This window comes from Camelina sativa, chromosome 11 (assembly GCF_030686135.1).
Source record: "Camelina sativa cultivar CO46 ecotype springtype chromosome 11, ASM3068613v1".
Classification (NCBI taxonomy): domain Eukaryota; kingdom Viridiplantae; phylum Streptophyta; class Magnoliopsida; order Brassicales; family Brassicaceae; genus Camelina; species Camelina sativa.
The window spans coordinates 36,107,384-36,128,169 of NC_141890.1; the positions used below are offsets into that span (position 1 = coordinate 36,107,384).

At 38.5% G+C, this 20,786-nt stretch overlaps 4 protein-coding genes and 1 long non-coding RNA gene across 6 annotated transcripts; 1 reads left to right on the forward strand and 4 right to left on the reverse strand.

The window, feature by feature from the left end:
- Positions 1 to 909: 909 nt before the first annotated feature.
- On the forward strand, positions 910 to 2,244 carry LOC104725096 (transcription factor bHLH92). Of its 2 annotated transcripts, XM_010443702.2 has the most exons (3): positions 910 to 1,327; positions 1,605 to 1,895; positions 2,011 to 2,244. In XM_010443702.2, the coding sequence occupies exons 1-3, from the start codon at positions 980 to 982 to the stop codon at positions 2,086 to 2,088; spliced, it is 717 nt and encodes a 238-aa protein (XP_010442004.1). In that variant the 5' UTR covers positions 910 to 979; the 3' UTR covers positions 2,089 to 2,244. The 2 variants fall into 2 exon arrangements, with proteins under 2 accessions (XP_010442004.1, XP_087328798.1); XM_087472672.1 differs by having other exon boundaries at positions 1,605 to 2,244.
- Positions 2,245 to 2,434: 190 nt separating this feature from the next.
- Positions 2,435 to 4,009, reverse strand: LOC104725097 (small ribosomal subunit protein uS19w). The gene is made up of 4 exons (XM_010443703.3): positions 3,847 to 4,009; positions 3,588 to 3,736; positions 3,453 to 3,510; positions 2,435 to 2,929 (listed from the first exon to the last, which is right to left on the reverse strand). The coding sequence occupies exons 1-4, from the start codon at positions 3,847 to 3,849 to the stop codon at positions 2,681 to 2,683; spliced, it is 459 nt and encodes a 152-aa protein (XP_010442005.1). The 5' UTR covers positions 3,850 to 4,009; the 3' UTR covers positions 2,435 to 2,680.
- A 688-nt stretch (positions 4,010 to 4,697) lies between these two features.
- LOC104725098 (uncharacterized) lies at positions 4,698 to 8,387 on the reverse strand. Its single transcript, XM_019233256.2, is given in 8 exon segments — positions 4,698 to 5,023; positions 5,104 to 5,222; positions 5,309 to 5,424; positions 5,518 to 5,650; positions 5,653 to 7,209; positions 7,316 to 7,399; positions 7,492 to 7,869; positions 8,224 to 8,387. Coding segments are annotated over 7 exon segments (2,487 nt in total). The 5' UTR covers positions 7,850 to 7,869; positions 8,224 to 8,387; the 3' UTR covers positions 4,698 to 4,903.
- Positions 8,388 to 9,694: 1,307 nt separating this feature from the next.
- LOC147934871 (uncharacterized) lies at positions 9,695 to 10,150 on the reverse strand. The gene has a single exon (XM_087472837.1). It carries the CDS (start codon positions 10,148 to 10,150, stop codon positions 9,695 to 9,697), a length of 456 nt encoding a protein of 151 aa, XP_087328963.1.
- A 7,281-nt stretch (positions 10,151 to 17,431) lies between these two features.
- On the reverse strand, positions 17,432 to 20,457 carry LOC147934872 (uncharacterized). Its single transcript, XR_015571713.1, has 2 exons — positions 20,218 to 20,457; positions 17,432 to 19,912 (listed from the first exon to the last, which is right to left on the reverse strand). It is a non-coding gene; the product is annotated as an uncharacterized LOC147934872 (long non-coding RNA).
- Positions 20,458 to 20,786: the final 329 nt, after the last annotated feature.

Here is a 20,786-nt window from a genome sequence, read left to right on the forward strand (position 1 = left end):
GTTCACTTGATACGTTTTTTTTTTCACACATCGTTTTCAAGCAAGAATCGAAGTTGGTCAGATTACACGAATGTAATAATGAAGATAAATATACCTAGTTGGAAATGCATAAAGGAATCGCAGTCGGTCAATGTTGTTAAGTCAAGTCGTTTACACAAAGAAATTTCCTGATAAATAAAAATGGTTAGGAAACGTCAAAAAGAAAATCTAGTATACATACAACTTACAATATACTAATATAGACAGAAGAATAAACTAATGCCCATACACACACACACTAAAATCCACTGGTAATACCGCGGAAAATAAAATAGGTTTTATTTGGCTAATCGAAATGTTTTAAGGAGTACGTTACTCAACGATCGGGTGATAAAAAGCTAAGATAGCTTTAGTTATTAGAACAACGATGAAAATTTTTTATGTAAATTTAAGTGTTTTGTTTGATAATATTAAGTTTCATAAACTTGTTCTATTGACTATTTCTAACCACATATATATATTCTCTCTTTTTCTCCACGGTCTTGTGTTTTCTCAACTCACATTAAAGGAGATTTTGTACTAAAAGATTTTTTTTGGTTTTGAAGAAAAAAAACTATAGAATTTAGTTATATATAGCTTTTACGCGTCACTTTGCACAAAAACAAACAAAAAAAATATGTTTACGCGTCACATAATGTTTAATTTTTGGTGCCATTCTACGTCACTTGACTTTCACTAGTTTCATCTTTCATACATCACTTTGACTGTCTCTAGTTTTCTCCTACATACGTCATTTATCTTAACCAAGAATTTGAGACAACCATTCATTGTCCACGTTCTCAATATGCTTCACGTGTGTTAATCCAACTAAACCCGACGTGATTATATCATAAGATATATATATATATATATATATATATATACACACGAGAGAGACACACACAACATCGAAATCACAACTCAAGATTGTCATCAAACACTAATATAGAAAGAGAGAGAGATGGATGACTTCTTTCTTGATACGGTTTGTCAAGAAGAAGACAATTTATGGGATCTAATCGCCGATGACATCTCCGTTTACGATGACAAAAGCGTCAGTAGTGTACCGAACAGAAGCGCCTTTAGGCCATACGTGAAGGGCACGGAACCTTTGTTGATGTCTTCATCGAAAGTGAACGTGAAGAAGAGAATGGTGAATTTGCTGAGAAAAAATTGGGAGGAGAAGAGGAACGCGGTTGCGCCAGAGAAAGAAAGGTGCCGGCGACATATGTTAAAAGAAAGAACTAGAAGAGAGAAACAAAAACAGAGTTACTTAGCTCTCCATTCTCTACTACCATATGCCACTAAGGTACATTAATTAATTGTTGTGTTATACTAAAATTTAAATCAGACTTAATGACTTGAAAAAAAAAAAACAATCCTAGTGAATTAACACATCCGAAATTTTACAATGCAAAATGGAAAATTTGTAATTTTGTATAAGCGTTAGTGACTTTAGCAATTTGCATATGATAATTTAATTTTTTTTTTTGAATTTGATAAATTTCTAACTACATTACTCATTTGTATAGGATTGGTATGGAAACAAGTTTTTTCGACAAATATAATTTGTTTTTTCTTCTCAGAATGACAAAAATACGATTGTTGAAAAAGCTGTGGATGAGATTGTGAAATTACAAAGATTAAAAAAAGAACTAGAGAGAAGAATTAAGATGATTGAGGCAAAATCAGCAAAGGATGGTCATAATGATATGACTGAAACAAAGGTTAGGTTTAGTCTACAAGAACCTTTGTCTGGACTTGATTCAATGGTAGAAGTTCTTCATTGTCTTAAACCAATGGGGACAAAACTCAAAACTGTCCACGCCAATTTCTCTCCTCACGAGTTCTCTACAACCATGAACATCGAGACTCAGGTACATACATTTACACTATCCGATTTTATTTGGTTTGATCGGGTTTTGCCTTATAAAGTTATGATACTTATAAATATCTATTTTGATATGATATTAGTTACTTTATTCTTGACAGATAAGGGGAGAAGAGGTGGAGAAAAGAGTGGAGAGAAGACTCCAAGAAAGTGAATGGAAATTTCTATTTCTCTCATAAGCTTCATTTTTTTCAAAGATACTAATGAGTTCCTTTGTGTTGACTTTTTTTTTTTTCATTCATATTATTTTTTCTTATATTTATATTTGTAGATATGTAATTTAATTGGTTCTACTCTGTTGGCAAAAAATAAAAATAAAAAATAATTGGGCAGTACTTTTGATTTTTAAAGGTTATAAAAATAATATTACACATCTGAAAAAGATAAATTTATTACCGACTGTAATAGGAAAATCTAGAATACATCTATATCTGAAATCGTCAAAGAGGACGACCATAGAGTTGTTACAGAAGAAAAAAAAGATTGGATTAATAATTTTCACCTACCTAGTCAAAACGAGAAAAGAACCAAAAGAAACATCTCCCTGAATCATTAAGTTTTCTGAGTTGATGAACTATATTTGAAAACTTCAACATAAGTAAAAAAAATGAGTAGCAAAATGAAATAACTTAATACATGACTCAAAGTCTAAACCTTAAAAGACATTAAGGTTATGTAAAGAAGATAAAGATTAGTAGCAAAACAATAGAGATGGAAGAAAAAAACAATATAGAGTCTTGCATTGGCTTCCCTTAGAGTCTTGCATTGGCTTCACTTGAGAGGGATAAACCTGGAGGAATTGGTAGCACCAACACCAGGCCTACCGTGCTTAACCGGTTTGTATGAGATTGAGAACTCAGCCAAGTAATGTCCAATCATCTCCGGTTTAATCTCGACTTGGTTAAAAGTCTTTCCGTTGTAAACACCGATGATGCTTCCAATCATTTCAGGCACAATGATCATGTTCCTTAAATGTGTTCTCACTGCTGCTGGCTTCTCACCAGCTGGTGCCTCCAATTTCTGCTCAAAGACACAAAACCTTTGCTCTTTAGTGTTCAAACCCATTGCACAAAGATATGACATTATGGTTGCACATAAGAGAATTTGAGTAAAATTAAAATTCATAATCTTTAATGTCTTAAATATAGTCATTTGCTAAATGCTAGCAAAGATCAAACACAAAATTGCAAAGGGGAGAATGATATCTGCAAAGAGATGAAAATACACAAGTAATTAACACTATAGAAAATAGTGTATCGAGAGTCTGAATTATTACACAAACATGGCTTTATTTTCTCACACAAGGCTGATACTACAAAGAGTACAAGAAAAACTGATAACCTTTGAGCTATAAGACGTATAGCAATATATGGTTCTAGTAGCAAGCATCACATAAGCTTCGTTTTCTTTTTTTTGTGTGCAAAACATCACATAAGCTAAACTACCAGGAAATTAACAAAATCTCTCAACTTAACAAGGGAAAAGATACACAATTCCTACATTTTGACGATTAATGAGTGATGAGGGGATATAAGGGTCTTACCGCTTTGCGCAATTTCTTGATCAAAGCCATAGGCTTCCTGGTCAATCCTCTAGAGAATCTTTACAAGAAAACAAAAACACATAAGTCTCACAAAACCAAGAGACAGAAACTTTTCTTGGTTTCTAAGAATTTAACCTTCTACGGATACGGGCACTGAAATGCTTGACAAGATCTTCGGTCGACATGTCGAGAAGAGCATCGAGATCGACTCCTCTGAAAGAAAACTTCTTGAACGTTCTCTTTTTCACGATTCCAGCTGCAGCAACCTCTGGTTCGACATCCGCCTATAGATGATTCAATATATGACGAGAAATTAAATTACAACCACAATGTTCGAAAATCTAATGATGATCACGAAAACAAATTTCAGATATACAGAGATCGAGGAACTAACCATTGTTGGATTGATGAAATTCTAAAACTCTACAGAGACTCAAAACCAAAGTGTCTGCGGAAGCGACAAACAACTTTACTTAAGCACCAAATAAATAGGTAACACTGCCTAACCCTAGATTTTTTTTTAGTTTTTTTTTTTCGTTTTTGGTCCTTAGGCTCTCTTTTTTTTTTTGTTTTTACATCCGAGTCCATATATTTGGAACATGAGGCCAATAAAAATTAATCCTAAAATTTTATTGAAATTATAAAAAAAAATAGTTATATAACCCAACAATCAGATCTTTGAGATACAAGTATATTTACAATTTGTGAAGTCCACTTGTCAAAAGTTTTAAAGGTTGGTTTGGTGAATTTACTTATTAGCTCAGGCTACTACATTAGCAACTATCTTGTTCATGTGAATGAACTAGTCTTCAATTTGGTGACACTTTAAAAAAAATATGTGCAAATGCGCAAAGCAAAAATGACCATAGTACAGTGATGGATTTAATTTTTTTTTTCTTTTTTGGCTCAACGACAAACTTTCCATTCGCCTAATGATAAAAACTACAATTTTATAGGTTCACAACTTAGAATCATAATTAGGAAATGAAAGAGATTCCATCGCTATTCTAGTATTAACACAATCTTAATTAGTCTCCTGGAGCATATATGCTTGATGCCTTGTAGGATTGGTTTTGAGTACCGGAATGCTACCATTCTCGTGAACAAGTGACACACGGATGGGGCTTTGAATATAGATCCACTACAATACTATGTGTGGATATTAACTTAAAAGAGCTCCGCGGTGGTACTTGAGAAACGAGATCCTTTACAGACGCTAAATAAATAGTTAGAGAGACAGAAAGATGCGAACAAAACTCGCAAGTCTATAGAAGTTGGACATCCAGTTTTAGATCGTCATCTGGTTTGAGACATTCGATGTCCTCTGAACTAGCCAGAAATTTACACTCTCATTTTTAACCACACCGAAAAAAAATACATGTGTCGACGTAAAATCCTATTAAATAAATACAGTTGGTCCTCAAAACATGTATTATCTATTTTGAAAGATCCTAAAAGCCTAACATCTTTCTCTGCTGAATTTTCCGAATAAGTTCCTCTGCCGACGGGATGCTATCGCCGCTTCGACCGGTACTTTTCTCGACGCTCCGCCACCACACCTTCAACTCCTCCTGCTCAAGATAAGTAACGCAAAATATTCAGATATGAAAACCTTATAATACCTCAAGAAAGGTCGTGGTTTATTATATACCTCAAGAAAGTCATGGTTTGAGATAAACTGAGACTCAACAAGGCAAGTCATCCCTTTAACCTTAACTGAAATTGAGCTACTCTCTGAATCTCTCCTTGCGCTTTGCACCTCTGTGGTCCCTGGTTCAAAACCAACATATTTAAGTTGCGATTAAACCAGAAAATATGTGATTTTCGAGGATTGATTTATATACTAATGTACCAACCATCTATGCGAGCTACGTAGTACCCTGTTCCACCAAGCCCTTCTTCCCATTTCCCGAGCCTTAACCGCAAGAAGAACCCTTCAAGACCCGATACAGACTTCTTGGTATTTAGCCATCTGAAATAAAATGTCAAAAAGATGTCAGAGACTCATAATGTGGCAGTGGCAGTGGCAGGAGAAAAGTCTTTTAAAGTGTGAGCTGGAACTTACTTGAGAACGTGTGAGCGGGTCAAGCGAAGAACTTGAACAGCATCAAAGACTGCTTTTGGTACGTCTGTGAAACCACTTAAGGGCAGCAGCTTTGAGCCAGAGGTAGAAGCTAAAGCGTGCTTTATCGCTTTATCTCTACTCCTGAACTATACAGTGGAGCATTCGGGCATGTTGCAGCCCAGTGACTTAGCTGAAAACATCTAATGCATAGGCTTGACACTTCTTCTCTTCTATTCCGAGCACTTATGTTCTGTACTAGATCTCTGAGCTCAATATCAGTTACTTCCAGACAATCCCTTAAACAGTGACCCTTTTTACCGCAGTAGAAACAAACTAGATTCGTCCGTTCCTCGTCTGCGTTCTCAGCTAAAGAACATGAGGGAATGATGCATTTCATAGCTTCTAACTTTCTTTCAAACAAAGAAGCCATTATTTCTGAAGACTCTATTCTCATTGCAGAAACTTTGGGAAGAGCCGTGTTCTGTTTATCCAGCCTATCTAGCGAGCTGATACTGGGTATTACAACATTACTGTCTGCCAGCATCTTCTGCGAATCACGGGTTTGAGCTGCGTCTGAGGCTGAATCATTGGCCTTTTTCTGAGGGAATGAACTCTTAGAAGAAAATCTGCTTATCCACAAACTTTCAAGACCGGAATTTCTGTTGGTTACACACGGACTAACCTTCCCATCAGTTTCACCGCGGACTTTTGGTTCTTCGTTCGGCTTAGACTTACTAAGAGGCATCAAAGAGATGTTTGGCTCTTTGTTATCCTCATGTTTGTTCTCTGACGAGAGCGGTTCGCTTGTCTGATTAAATCCATCTTTTCCTGATGAAATGTTGGGTTCAGCCACTGGACCAATCTCATTACCAGATGAAGATAAGTGATCCCCTTTGGTAACGTCACATTGTTGTTCAGGAATCCAGGGAAGCTCCTGCAAAGAAGTAGCATTCGCATCATTTGAGATATCCATCTCCACGGCATCTTGACTTTGTTTCTTCGGACAATATATAGACTGGAAAAAAGACTGGAAACCGGTGTTTCTGCATCCGCTATTTTCCTTCACACAGCATGGATTCAACTCTTGTTGGTCAACAATCACATTGACTTGGCCATGGCCATGACCATTAGCATCTGAAGTGAGAGCTACAAAAGGAGAATCGTCTTCTTCATTACCTTTCCAGATTCCTTTTGTCATGTTTGATATCCAATTCATAAAAGAACTATCTTGCTTGAGCTTTGAAGTTGACCCCAAACATTCTTGACTTAGCGTTTTGAGCCGTTTGCTTCCAAGAATCAGCTGTTGCTCAAAGCCTGGCCTTTTCTTTCCCCTCGAGAGCAAACCCGCACTATTGCAACTTTCTACACTCCCGAAACTTTCATCATCATTTTCATTCTCATCAAAGTTTTCATCAGATAAAGCTTTTTCTTTCCCTTTCTCTTTGGCATGACGACTATAGGAGACACTTGGTCCAGCCTTCTCAACATCTGCCTCACCTTCTGGAAAGTATTCTCCTTTTCCTTCACATGCTACAACAGCAAGAATTGTGAGGTTGTTCTCATCCATTGACTCTAAACGATCAACTCGATTAATATTCATCTTATCCTCTTCTTCTTTATCTCCACGGTTAGTCGGTTCTTCTTGAGATCCAGCACTCTCCATCCTCAGCTGCTCATTAGCCAACAAAGCTTCTGTATCCAAAACAACCATACAAGACGAACACAACAGCTTAAATCCATAGTTGCCTGTTAATGGTAAACAGACTGACAATATAAACTTCATGTAATCATTTTTCACCTGACGATCTTTTGGAACTTCCTGCTTCTTCACTCTCTATATCATCATTGATTTCAACCTTATCCTCAACAGAACCACCAATCCCTGCAAACACACACACACAAGAACTCGTTATCAAAAAGACAGTTCTAGGGAACTAGAATCAATTCGGTACTGTTTCTTATCATTTTAGCAACCTGACAATGGTCTATTCATCCCGCTACACGCTTGGTTAACTTGATCTTGTGCTCTCAACTGGACATTTACCGTTTCGTCTTCTTCTTGTTGTTGCTGTCGCTCGATACTTGTGCTATTGGAACGAAGCTCCATGTTGGTTTGTCCTGAATCAAAGAAGTTAGGAGAGCGTAATTTTGCCTTTCCAGTGAAACTGAAATCTGCACATCTTAGGCTTAGACCGTTCCGAGGAGACCAAACTAACTCTGATAAAGCATCCACGGAAGCAAAATTCATTCTTGCTTCTGCATTTGCAACACTAGGAACACGACTCGAAGACGAATTCTCTAGCTCTCTACTTTGCTCATCTCCATCTCCCATATCTCCTGAAACCAACCACCCTGAGACATAACGAACCAGAACCCATACTAAAATTGACCTCAACCACCATAATCAACACATCACTTAGCTTACAAAACAAGTAACATACATCGATTCAAAACCCATTAAAAATAAATTAGGCAAAAACACACAGTACCAAATCATAAACCCATAATAAGCTAATTAGATCAAGCAAATGATAAAACTTTAATCTCAAGCAATCATTTTCACAAAACAGAGTAAAGTTTCTCAATTTCTGAAACCCTAAACCCAGAAACCAATCCAGAGAACTTGGAATCAAAAACCCAGAAATCTCAGAACACAAAGCATCAAACTTTAATAGAATTAAGAAAGAAAAAAAAAAAAAAAGTTACCTCCATTGGATTTCACTACTACTCCTCCAGCAAATTCTCCACTTAATAAGAAAACGAAAGAGAGAGAGAAGAAGAAGAAGAAGAAGAAGAAGAGAGAAGACGAAGAGGACAGCGCCAAGCGGCTATGGCTAACTTAGTAACTTGCTTCAAAAGCTTTTTTGTTTAGTTAACCTTGCATTTTGGTTGTTTATAAGGCCCCCAGACCGCCACGTGGTTACCTTACTCTCCATACGTTTCCCGCTTCCCCTAAATTATTAAAAAACTTTTTAGTTCAATTTTCTGATTCTGGCTACGATTTGTATATTTGGTTGGTATTTAGAACTTAGTGTAAAAATAGAATCAAGATAACGATACCAAAAGATTTGTAGTCATGCGAGATATTTTGTTTTAGTTTCTTGATTCTTCAAAGATTTCCTCCTCTACCCTAAAAATAATTTAAATTTTTAATCGTTTTCCTATTATTCTATACTATTTTTCTGTTACATTCGATTCTAAATAAGTTGTATTGTATTTTTTTCCCCAACAACTTAATATTACTTGAAGAACTTTATATAAGTCAATCCGAATGAATATTGATTACATATGTAATAAAATGCGTGTGAACGATAGAAATTTAGTTACGATTTGAGTTTTGTGACACAAATTTAAATTAAATTTATATAATTTTTTCTTTTGATAAAATAAAAAAAGGGGCATCATGAGTTATGTCCTCTTCTGCTGTCAAGTGGTTGTTTGCTTCTGTAACTGTACGGCTGCTTTGAATTTTCCACTTATAGCTTTAAAATAGATAATAGATATACATTCAAATTTTTCCATTTAAATCCAATGTTGATACTTCATACAGTATAAAATGGATGTGCATATATCAATCTTAATCAAGTATTGTATAAAGTCCCCAAGCTAATATAGGCCATATGTTCATATTTGTGTTATACTGTTATGTATTCAGTCCATGTAGGTTATATATGTCCATTTTTCTTTTTAGAATAAAAGAACACGTCGGTCTATTTTCTTTCTTACCATTCAATTTTTTTTTCCTTTTTTTGGAACTTTATGTTCTTTAGTCTCACTTTCGACTCTTATATTAAAACGTTGTACCTTATTCCCAATTTTTGAGCTAGTTTGACGAAAAGCATTTGACAATTGACATAGTGTATTTTGAACTATGTGTTGTTGATCCATGAATAAAATGAAGGTACAAGCTTGCATGGTAAAATTAATTGAACAATGAGATAGAAAGGAAACGCCTATGATTTTCTAATGATATGGTTTGGTCTCTAGTTATTTTCAATGTGAAAACTTTAATATGTCTTTTCACGATAATATAATATAGTTAATAAAATATATATTTTCTATGTCCCTAATAAATTGATGTTCTAGTATATATTTTTGTGTTTTTTTTGTGCAAACCGTTATTTATTAAATTCCGGTTAAAACGGTTCTGGTACAATAGTTTTAAGGGCTTGTTTAGCTAACACATCAGCTTTCTAATTACATTCTCGAGAGATAAAGAAAAGCTAATGCGATTGAAAGAAGAAGATAGATTTAGGATATCAAAGATGATCTCATGAAGCTCTTTAGGTGGAAATTCCGATTTGATGGCTTCAACTAATTGTTTACAATTGGAAGCGAGTGAGAGGTTTGGTAGTCCCATGTTGTGGGCATCATGGAGGGTGTGACGCATAGCTTCTGCTTCTGCGAGTAGTGGGGATCGGATATGAGAGAGGGTGGTCGAGCCTTTATAGTGTTGTCGGATGGACTCGCTACCGAAGATCCAGCCGCATCCTGCCAGTTTTGCCTCCTTGTGCCAGGCCGCATCCACTTTACAGCTAATTGTGTCAGACCTCTTTTGGAGAGGGTGATCTCGGGTTGGCTTTAGTGGCGGGCTCGGTAATGTCTCCTGGGCTTCGCACCATTCTCGTCCCATCTTAATGGCCTGGGATAGGGTCACTACAAGCAAACAGGCTATTTGCGACTCCAATAATCGTCGCTCAATAGTCGCAAAAAAGGGTTTTGCGACTCCTTTGCGACCATTTACGATGGTCGCTAAAAAACGGTCGCAAAATATGTTGGTCGCAACAAAGTCACTTATTTGCGACGGATTTCGGACTCTATAATATAGTCGTATATTAGCGATGTATATGTGACCCTTTGTGGTAGTTGCACGTTTCCGACGATACTGCAACGAAGTCTATTTGGGGACATTTTTGTGACTGTATAGAACAGTCCTATGCTTACAACGGTTTTGGGACTAATTTAAGAGTTTGGGTTTAGCGACTATTTTTGTAATTTGGATTGGTCACGAAGTGGTCACATGTTTTAAATTGGTGTGGTCACAAAATAGTCACATATTTTGAATTGGTTTGGTCACAAATTAGTCACGGTTTAGCATTCTTAAATCTAATTAATTTCGGATTTTGAAATGATATTAATCAAAAGGAATGATGATTTAAGGTACTAATCATGAAAACTTATCATCCATGATAAAAGATCATCCTAAACAGCCAACAAAAAATATTCAAAAGCAAGTTCATTAAAAAAAAAAAGGAATTGGAAGTTCATTAGTTGGAAGCAGTATTTGAGGAAGGGGAATTGGCAGCTGGACTGGTGCCTGGTGTGGTGCCTCCTTCAGTGTGTTGTGCATTGGTTGCAGGTGCAGTAGCTGGTTGGGTGGTTGCAGGTGTGGATGATTCAGGAGGAGAAACCATAAAAGCTTCGAACTCAGGATTTTTTTTCTTTCATGAAGAGGAAAAGCCTCTTCAGCTCATCTTGAGACTCTGGGTGTTCCTGATCACGTCGTGCATTCTCAGCCTCGTGTTCAGAAATCTTGTGCCGAAGTTTATCTTGAAGCTCTACAAGAGTTGATGGAGAAGCGCTGACATAACTCTCTGTCCTTTTTTTTTTTTTAGTGTCTCCACAAATGATCCAAGTCCAAATGGGTTACCTTTGTTATCTGTATGAGTACACTAAATCAAAAGATAAATATTCAGTAATCATCACAGACTAAATGGAGCCAGATTTATAAAAAAAAGACAGAAATGAATTTACCTGAAGGAAGATTTCGTTTCTTTCATCAAGGGAAAGATTATGATGTGTTGAATTCTCTGAACCATCTGGACCATCTTCATCCGTTTCAGATTGTCTCTCTTCTATGGTCTTCTCATACGTCTCAGCAACTTTTTTGGCTTTTTGATTCACAAATGATCTATCGGGACGAGTGTGTGTTTTAAGAAACACTTCCACCAGTGACACAGGACGCCCCAACTCTTCCTCCTACAATGATAGTGAAACAGATTAGTAGATGGAAATATCAGAAAAACTTTGAAGTGAAGTGGATGGAAAGAGAAGTCTTACCATCTCTTGATGAATTTGCACAAATAATTTCTGACCAGCTAAGTGATTGTGCACTCCAAGACCCCCACGATCACAGTTTCTGCACTTTGAAGCATTCTCACTCTTCTCAATGGCATCAGGGGTGTTCCAATGTTCGCACATAAGAGGCCATAATGTATCACCAATCCATGGTGGTTATACACCACTCCTCTTAGCTTGACTGACAATGCCTTTCATCCTTTTCTTGGCTATCTTCAAGAAACCTGCTTTAACGAGCTCAGTAATGTCGATATCCCAATTGTAATTCCGCTACAATAACACAAAACAGTTTAGTTAGCAACAATAACAATTCATATATAGAGTGCAGAAATAAGGAGTAAACCTTACCGCAAATGTCCTGAAATATCGCTCTTGAATGGGCAGTGGAGTAACCTTCCAACTGTAGTAAGGCCCATCAAACTTTCTCAAGATTCTAGAAATCGCTCGAGACAGCTGGCCTTTCTGCAAGTTAAACCTGTTACATAAACTGAGTAAGTCTACTACTAAATATGGACTTGAAACTATTGAAACAAACTATTGAGTATCAAACAACAAATGAGTAGTTAACCTATTAACGCAAACTAGTGAACACATTAAAGAAACCAAGTAGCAACTGAGTAACAACCGAAACAACCGAGTAAGCAGCCTAGTGAACACTTATAGGCACTTAAAGCAACAACTACACTTCTACACTTAAAGATACTTAAAGCAAAACCGAGTAACAACTACACTTCTACACTTCAAGAAACTTAAAGCAAAAGCAAAGGAGAGAGTTTAATACCGTAGTGTTTCGACTCCAGGGATAGGATGCTCAGAAAGAAGTGGTAGATGTTCTTGGCCTGGAAGAGCTAGCAAACCATCCAACAGCTCTTGGTAGTAATCGACATTTGGATCAGGGTTTTGTTCCTCTTGGTTTTCTTCTTCACCATTATCTTCCTCTTCATGATTAGGGTTTTGTTGCGTCAAACCAAACAGATCATTTGGAACTTGCACCGGTTGAGGAGGAGGCAGTTGGTGAGAATTCGAAGGTGGTGTATGTGTCCTCCATGGTGGATGTGTAGGATATATCCTCCGCAGTGGATGTGTACTCGATTCAGGATTTGTCCTCCGTGGTGGATGTGTACTCGGTTCAGGATCTTCCCTCGACGGTGGATGGGTACTCGATTCAGGATTTTTCCTCCACGGTGGATGTGTACTCGGTTCAGGATCTTCCCCCGACGGTGGATGGGTACTCGGCGTAGGACTTGTTATCGACGCTGGATTTATCCTCGGCGGAAACTGAGAAGGACAACTTTGGTGTGAATGGGTTGCCGACTGTGTTGCAGAATGTATCCGTTCAGAGGGGTTCGACGAATGAGAGGATGATCTGTTATTACCATTGAAGATTCAGACACCTGTGGCGGTTCTGGCACCGCGACCTCTGGAAGAACCCTTACCCTTAGGAGGCATTAGATCGAGAACGGAAGAGAAATCGATTTAGAGAAGAGGAAGGATAGGAAGGAGAGGAAGGAGAGGAAGGAGAGTTGAGAGATTGGATTGAGGAAGGAGAGGATTGAGAGATTAGATCGATCCGTTTGAGAGAAAACCGATCGATCTGTTTGAGAGTTGAGAGGTTTTTTGAGAGAGAACCCTAGATCGAATGGGAAAATAAATGAATAAGTGTTAAATCGTTTAATGGGTTTGCCTAGTTAATAACAAAACTCCATCACACTTTAGTCGCAAATCAGTCGCCTACAAAATAATTGGGGAGAAAAAAAACGCCAAAAATAATTAGAGAAATTCCACTAATTAAGTGGTGGGAAGATAAACCGCCAAAATAAGATAGCAAATCAATTGCAAAAATAGTAACAACGCAGTCGCATAGAGGTAGCAAATTCGTCCAAAAATCAAACAGTAGGGAAATGGTGGCAGGTTGGTCGCACAATGTTACTCTTTTGTGACTGTATGTTGTTAGTTGCAACCCAAAAGCTAGGTTTTCACACATTAAGAGCTGATTTGTAACATAAATCACTCATATAAGTAGTAAATAATAGATACAATAGCAAAAGTTAGTAAAACTTTATTTTTATATCACAAGATTTAAATTTTCCTAAAGTCCTACACATAGTTCCATGGTGACATGTAATGCTTAAGATAGTTTTGGAATTTATGCATGTTTGTTTTCTAAACATTGAAATTTTGGATGTTGAAAAAGTTTTAATAACTAAATTTATTCAAATACAAGCATTAATGTATAACTAATTATGTAAATACATCTCAAATATGAAATTTGAGATACAAAAAGATCGAGAGTCGGTAGGTCATCTCAAAGTAGTTGCTATTTAAGGTGTTAGTCGCAAAACCGTCGCAACTGTGGTTGCAAAGGTGTATTTATATTGTAGCAAATAAGTCCCACACTTTTTACACAGTTCTCCAAAAATCAAACAGTAGGGAAATGGTGGCAAGTTAGTCGCAAAGTGCTACTCTTTTGTGATTGTATGTTGTTGGTTGCAACCCAAAAGCTTGATTTTCACACATTAAGAGCTGATTTGCAACATAAATCACTCATATAAGTAGTAAATAGTAGTTACAATAGCAAAAGTTAGTAAAACTTTGTTTTTATAACACAAGATTTAAATTTTCCTAGAGTCCTACACATAGTACCATGGTGACATGTAATGCTTAAGATAGTTTTGGAACTTATGCATGTTTGTTTTCTAAACATTGTAATTTCGGATGTTGAAAAAGTTTTTATAACTAAATTTATTCAAATACAAGCATTATCGTTAAAAATCAGTTGATTTCGGGAGATCCAGATCGCCCCTAGTATCCACGGTACTAGGGATCCCACTCCCACTCCGCACGGGGGTAGACAGGTTAGGTGCTTGGATTTCTCAAGCAGATCTCTATTCGATTGAATGAATGCGGGATCGAGGGGTGATTTGAAGGGGGCCAAATGCCAGATCCGGGATGCAAAATTACATGTGATGAACAGGTAAAAACTGGTTTTGTCTTGTCCACAGAAGGGGCACTTAGCCTTCGAGTTGTTGGATATGGCTCTCAGGTTCTCTCATGTAAGTAGTGCACCTTTCATTGCCTTCCAGAGTAGGAGCATGTTCTTTGGTGAGGTTTTTTTATTCTATATGTTCTCTCACCAGCTAAATTCTCTAGTCGCAACATGCCCTTTGATGCTCTCATAATAGCCAGATTTTGCGGTATAGAGTCCATCTTTTGTTGGCACCATATATAAACATCCTTAACCCCTCTTCTACTTAGTTTGATGTCGAGAATATCATTTTCCAGGCACGGTAGTAGATCTCTAATCTTTTCTCTGTCCTAGTCTATAGTCACCGAGGAGATGAGGTGGGAAACTGTGAGGTTAAGGGTCTCCTCTGATGGAGGTCCCATTGGGGCTGATGGGGTTTCCAAAGAGATCCATGGATCTCTCAAGATCGAGGTGTCATGGCCATTTCCAATCACTTTCCGAGGCGTTGTTTTAGTAGGTCCTTCCCAATACAGTTTCCTCGCCATCCATAGGATGTAGCTGCAGGTGGTATACTGTCCCGAAAGGGCGTTGAGTGGCAGTACCTACCTAAGAGGATCTTCGCTAGCAGGCAGTTTGGTGAGGTTAGAAGTCTCCAACTTATTTTGGCCAAAAGAGCATCATTAAAGCTTTGTATATCTTGAAAACCTAGTCCATCTACACCTTTGGCTTTAGTGAGTTCCTTCCAAGAGACCCAACACATTTTTTTTCTCTCAGGTGCAGAGTCCAACCAAAATCTTGTCAGCAATGATTGTATTCTTTTGCACAGGGATCCAGGGAGTTTGAAGCATGACATAGTGTACGTAGGAATTGCTGCTAAGACAAACTTAAGCATTATCGTGACAACCAGCTTTTGGTTCTTTGTCGGATCCTGTCTACTATGAAAGTGAAAAGGTCCTTCTTCTTACGCCCAAAAAGTTCCTGTAACCCCAAATACTTCCCCAAACCTCCTTCCTTTGGTATTCCCATAATGGTTTTTGTTTGTTCTCTGATCAGTTTGGGAGTTTTTGCAGAAAAAGTAATGGTGGATTTCTGGGGGTTGATCAGTTGGCCAGATGCTTGCTCATACTTTTGGAGTACCCTCTGCAGGTTTGTGCATTCCTGGTGGTCTTTCTTACAGAAGAATATAGTGTCATCGTCAAAGAGTAGGTGGTTTATTTGAGGGCTTTTCTTGCCTAGTTTGAGGTCTTTAATATCCTCATCTGACATTGCTTTTTTGCAGAGTCCAGAGAGTACCTCACTACATAAGATGAAGATGAAGAGGGATACGGGGTCTCCTTGTTGGATCCCTCGTTGGGGATACACTCTGCCTTGGACTGCACCATTTAGGGGATAGGAGTATGAAACCGAGGTAATGTACTGCATAACCCACTGGATCCAGGTCTGGTAAAATCCCATTTCCCTCATTACGGCTCTGATGAACTCCCACTCCACTCTATCATATGCTTTGCTCATATCAGTTTTGATCGCCATGTAGCATTTTTTTTTTGCTTTTGATGTGTGTAGGTAGTGGAGGGCTTCATGGGTGATAAGGACATTATCCGCAATAGCTCTTTGGGACACAAAGGCAAAATGGTTTTCCGATATTAGACTTGGGAGAAAAGGTTTCAATCTGTTGGTGAGGATATTTGAGATTATTTTTTAGTAGACTGAGAAAAGTGCAATGGGTCGATAATCTTTCATTGTTTTAGGGCTTGAGATCTTTGGGATTAATCTGACATGGGTGGTGTTATGTTGTTAAGCAGGATGCCCGAAGAAAAGAAGCTTTGTATCTCGGTGATGATTTGTTGGCCCACTGTTTTCCAATTGGATTGGAAGAAACACGCCAAGAAGCCATTAGGGCATGGTGCCTTGTCGGGGTGGATAGAAAAACACGTATTTATGATCTCTAGGCCTGAAGGTATTTCTATCAGCATTGAGTTCATTTGCTCTGAGATACAATGGGTGATGGCTTCTTCCACTGTTGACTCTATTTCTCATGGCTTTGCAATAAAAAGGTGTTGGTAATAATTAGTGATTATTTTGAGTATGCCCTTTTCCTCATAAAAGGCGGTTCCCAGGTCATCCTCAAGTACGGAGAATTTGTTGATTGTTGTTCTTCCTTTAGTGATCGCATGGAAGAACCCAGTATTCTGGTCTCCCAAAGAGAGCCAGAGCTGACAACTTCTTTGCTTCCCAAATTCCTCCTCCTCCTTGTACGCCTTCTAGAGATCCTCATTGATCGAGGCTATCACCTTTGGTTGAGTATATGGGAGCGACATCGCTTTTTCCAGATTCTCCTTAAATGTATTAATCCTCAATTGGCTATTTAGATGTTTTTCTCTGCTCCATTTGATGATTGCATCCCTTCACCTCCAGTTTTAACTTAACCTTTTCGTAGATTGTAGGGTTCCAGCTTTTGAAGATCAACAGTGTGACCTCTGGGTTCTTCTGAAGTCGTCTGTCATATCTGAATATACTCTTCGTTATTTTCCTTTTCAGGTCAAAGTATGTGATCAGTGGTCTGTGGTCAGATGCTTCAAAAGATAAGTACTCACTTCTCACTGAGAGATATTTTAGTGCCCATTCAGTATTTTCCATGGCTCTGTCTAATCTGCAGAAAACTAGGTGCTCATGCCTTTTCCCTCTCCATGACAAGAAGTTCCCAGAGTGGCTGAGGTCATAGAGGTCACATTCAGACATGAAAGTCCTGAGATCAATAAGCGATCAGGGCCACCCAATTTTTCAGATGAGTCAATAATTTCATTGAAATCTCCAGTTAGTATCCATGGATCACTTCTGGTCTGGCCGAAAAATGAAATTTGATCCCATATGTTTTTCTTCTTGGTTTTATCAGGTTCTCTGTACACAAAAGTGGCAAAGAAAGAACGTCCTTCTGCCTTGATGAACGTATCGATGAAGTTGGGACTCTCCAATAGGATTTGGAGTTCAATGTCAGAGTTCCAGAGAAGTGCTAGGCCTTCACCTCCGGGAGAGTGTGGAGGTATTAGTTTCAGGTCATGAAAACCAAAATCTTACAGAGCTTTGTGGAATACTTCATTTGAATTCTTGGTTTCCATGAGGAACATTATAGATGGAGTCACAGATTTGTGTATCTCCTTTAAATGCCGGACTGTCATGGGGTTCCTGATACCACAACAGTTCCAGCTAGCTATCTTTCAGGAAGAGTGGGTGGTGGATTGTGAAAATCTACCTGCTTCATCACCATAGAAGGAACGATCTTGATTGATGGTGGTTGGGTTACCGTGGACGGTCCCCCTCTCTCTAGATGGTTCAAGGGGGAGTTGGTCGTTTGTTTTCTTTGGTTCCGGTATGTTTAGTAGAGTTTGCTACCGTAGGGGAGGATCTTATAGTCGTTGGTCTAGTTTTAGGAGAGAGTTGAATATTTGCATTATTCCTTTTACTTGACTTCGCTCCTAGTAGTCTCAAGGGGCTTTTGTTTACTAGTTTCTCTAATGGTTTTCGAAATGGTGGTCTACCTCTTCTTTTCCTACTTGTAAGTAGTGTTTTGCTAAGTTCATTAGGATCCCTAGCGAGGACCTCTTGCAATTGAGGCAGAGTTGATGGTGAAGTAGGCTGAAGGAGGTATCTGTTGCAGAGGGCTCTGGGGAGTATTCACCGCTAAGATTTGGGCAGCGGTGTCAGCCATCATACCACGACTCTCACCCTATAGTACTCTTTGTTTTTCGCGCCAAACTCTCGGTAGGGTCTGCAAAGGTAACATATTGAACAGTGACTTCTTTGAGTTCTCCCAGGATATCCTCAGTAGTGGGGGGGGGGGATTGATCCTCTCCGAGCCTGTGTCTAGTTGGTCGGTGCTTGGCAGTCTTTCGAGTGGTGGTCTCCTTGGTCTAGAATTTTCGGAGGTATCCTCCCAGGTTAGAGTTCTTGAAGCTTTTTCCCTCCACTGGTAGTTACTGTTACGCCCATGATGGTACTGATCACTTCCATATCGGTCCAGAGACTTGCGGGGAGGGGATATTTGATATTTAGAGGAGTGGTTCCCATAAGAGTTAGCCCTTGGAAGGCCTGAGGATTTGGGATGATGGTCCTCCACTCGTCTTCCGGGTGGTATGCGGGTCTCCTTATCTCTTATGTAACTTTGCTGTCTAGAATTCATCTCTCTGGAGAATTCTCTAGTTGATGTCTACTTTGGACAGGTCAGTTGTGGTGAGAAGAGTCACTGTGAAGGTGGGAACCAGAGTCTGTCGGGGCCAAAAAGTTATCCCTTGGCAGGTAATAATTTGCTTTGGTTGGTTGGGGAGTTGAGCAGGGAATGGCCTATGATTGGGTGTTCTTGTTAGGTATCTCTCTCCTCAACCCCGGACAGTCCTTTGTCTCATGAGATAGTTTGAGAGAGTAGGAGCAGTGTTTCTTAAGTCCTTTGTACTCCAGGTGGACCGAAGCTTCTCCTCCTCTTGAGAACTCGACTACTGTTTCTTTGGTTAAGGGTTGGAGGCCATTAACTGGCACCTTGATTTTTGCAATGGAGGTTGACATCTCCAGATCTAAGAATTCGCCCAATTCCTCTACAATAGCTTTGAGCATCTCCGGTTGCCATTAGTGTTTTGGGAGGCCTTGTAAGTCAATCCAGAAGGGGATCAAGGATGGAAAGGATTATGATATTATCGGTTCTCATCTCTGGAGGATGACCATCCATTGGTCATAGTGGTAAGGTTTATTATCTAAAACTTTTTGTAATTCTTCTTCAAAGTCAAAGGTAAGTTGGAAGCATCCTTTGCCCAGGTCCGCTTCCATGGCCTTTCATTTGAGATTCCATCTTTCGGCAGGAAGGGAAAGAGGGACCAAAGGCGTTGGACTGTTGGGTTAGTAAGGCGGCCAATGAGGGTTAAGGAATTTGCTTTCACCATTTTTGTAGTATTCAGTTTAGGGGCGCGAATGCACTTGCAGGGAGTGGGGGGGGGGGGGGGGGGTGGGGAGTAACCTCTTTCAACACCTTTACCTTGTAAGGAATTTGTGTTGCCATGTTTCAGCGGTTGTGACAAACGGGAGGTGGTGGTGGGGGTTCCAAAGGTAGTACGACTTACAGGTTTATGAACGTTTTCAAAGGTTTAGACAAGGTTAGAAGGGTTCCAGACAGTGGTTTAGAAGACTTACAGCGGTGGAAGGGAGGTTGTGGAGGGGGAGATTTGCTGGAGAAGATCAGCCATCGCATCGGAAATTGCCATATCATGATTCAGACTGCTGGATATTACTTCTTTTGGGGGTAAAGAGTAGGTGAGATCCGGATAAAAGAGTGCAACATTCCTCTTTTATTCTTCTTGTGAAGTGTGCCTGAGAGAAAAAGCCAGCTGTTAATTATTGCATCTATTATTGTTCTTAAAATATGGGTTTTGTACATAAAAGAAACTAAAATAATTTTTCTATTTTATGTTTTTTTCCACATAGCATATATATATATATATATATATTTTTTGAATGAATGCTAAATTTTATCCAAATCAAAAAACCCTTTGTACAGTAATTGCGTCCGTGGGTTGATAGAGTTTGAAAGAATCATAAAAAACTAAATAAAAAAAGACAAGCTCTAATCGAGAGGAGCCTAAGGGCGTGTCTGGAACCAAACTTGCAGTCCATACATGAGTTTGTCAGTGCGGAGACGGCGTATAGAAAATATCTTAGTTCGAATCAATGGTCCAATGTCTTCACAAGGTGAGGCGCTGCAGTCGAAGGTTCACCATGGCAACGCTTGTTTCATTCACACCAGATAGCATGAAATGTAGCTTGAAAAACAAGACGGAGAATATAGCAGGAAATCCCATTGAATGTTGAACTTGAGAGGAGGAAGATGATTTATGTAAATGAAGTCGTGTAATGGTGGCGACTTCATTATAAATTATAAATGGTTTATATTTAATGGTCACATGGCATATCTAATGGTTTATATTTTTCTATGAAGTAATTATAAATAAATTTATAAATAAATTTTTTTTTAATATGTGTGATAATGTCAAAACATCAATTTATTAGAAACAGAGTAAACATATTCTGTATGTGAATATCCGGTTTGAATTTTTTATTATCTGGATCTTGATCCACCCAATGAATATTTTTTTAGAACGGATCTTGGATCAAATCTTGGATTATTGGTCTCTGACTTAGGGACGAAATAAGGTTATCATATTTAAAATTGCATGTTTATAACGGT

Excerpts from the sequence above, each read along its gene's own strand:
- LOC104725097 (XM_010443703.3), bottom strand. Across the intron at positions 3,511-3,587 it reads AGTGCCCGTATCCGTAGAAG|ATTCTCTAGAGGATTGACCA; the intron begins GTTAAATTCTTA and ends TTTCTTGTAAAG. Across the intron at positions 2,930-3,452 it reads TCAAGAAATTGCGCAAAGCG|AAATTGGAGGCACCAGCTGG; the intron begins GTAAGACCCTTA and ends GTCTTTGAGCAG.
- LOC147934871 (XM_087472837.1), bottom strand. The coding sequence starts at position 10,150 with ATGGGACGAGAATGGTGCGAAGCCCAGGAGACATTACCGAGCCCGCCA.
- LOC104725096 (XM_087472672.1), top strand. The coding sequence starts at position 980 with ATGGATGACTTCTTTCTTGATACGGTTTGTCAAGAAGAAGACAATTTA. Across the intron at positions 1,328-1,604 it reads TACTACCATATGCCACTAAG|AATGACAAAAATACGATTGT; the intron begins GTACATTAATTA and ends TTTTCTTCTCAG.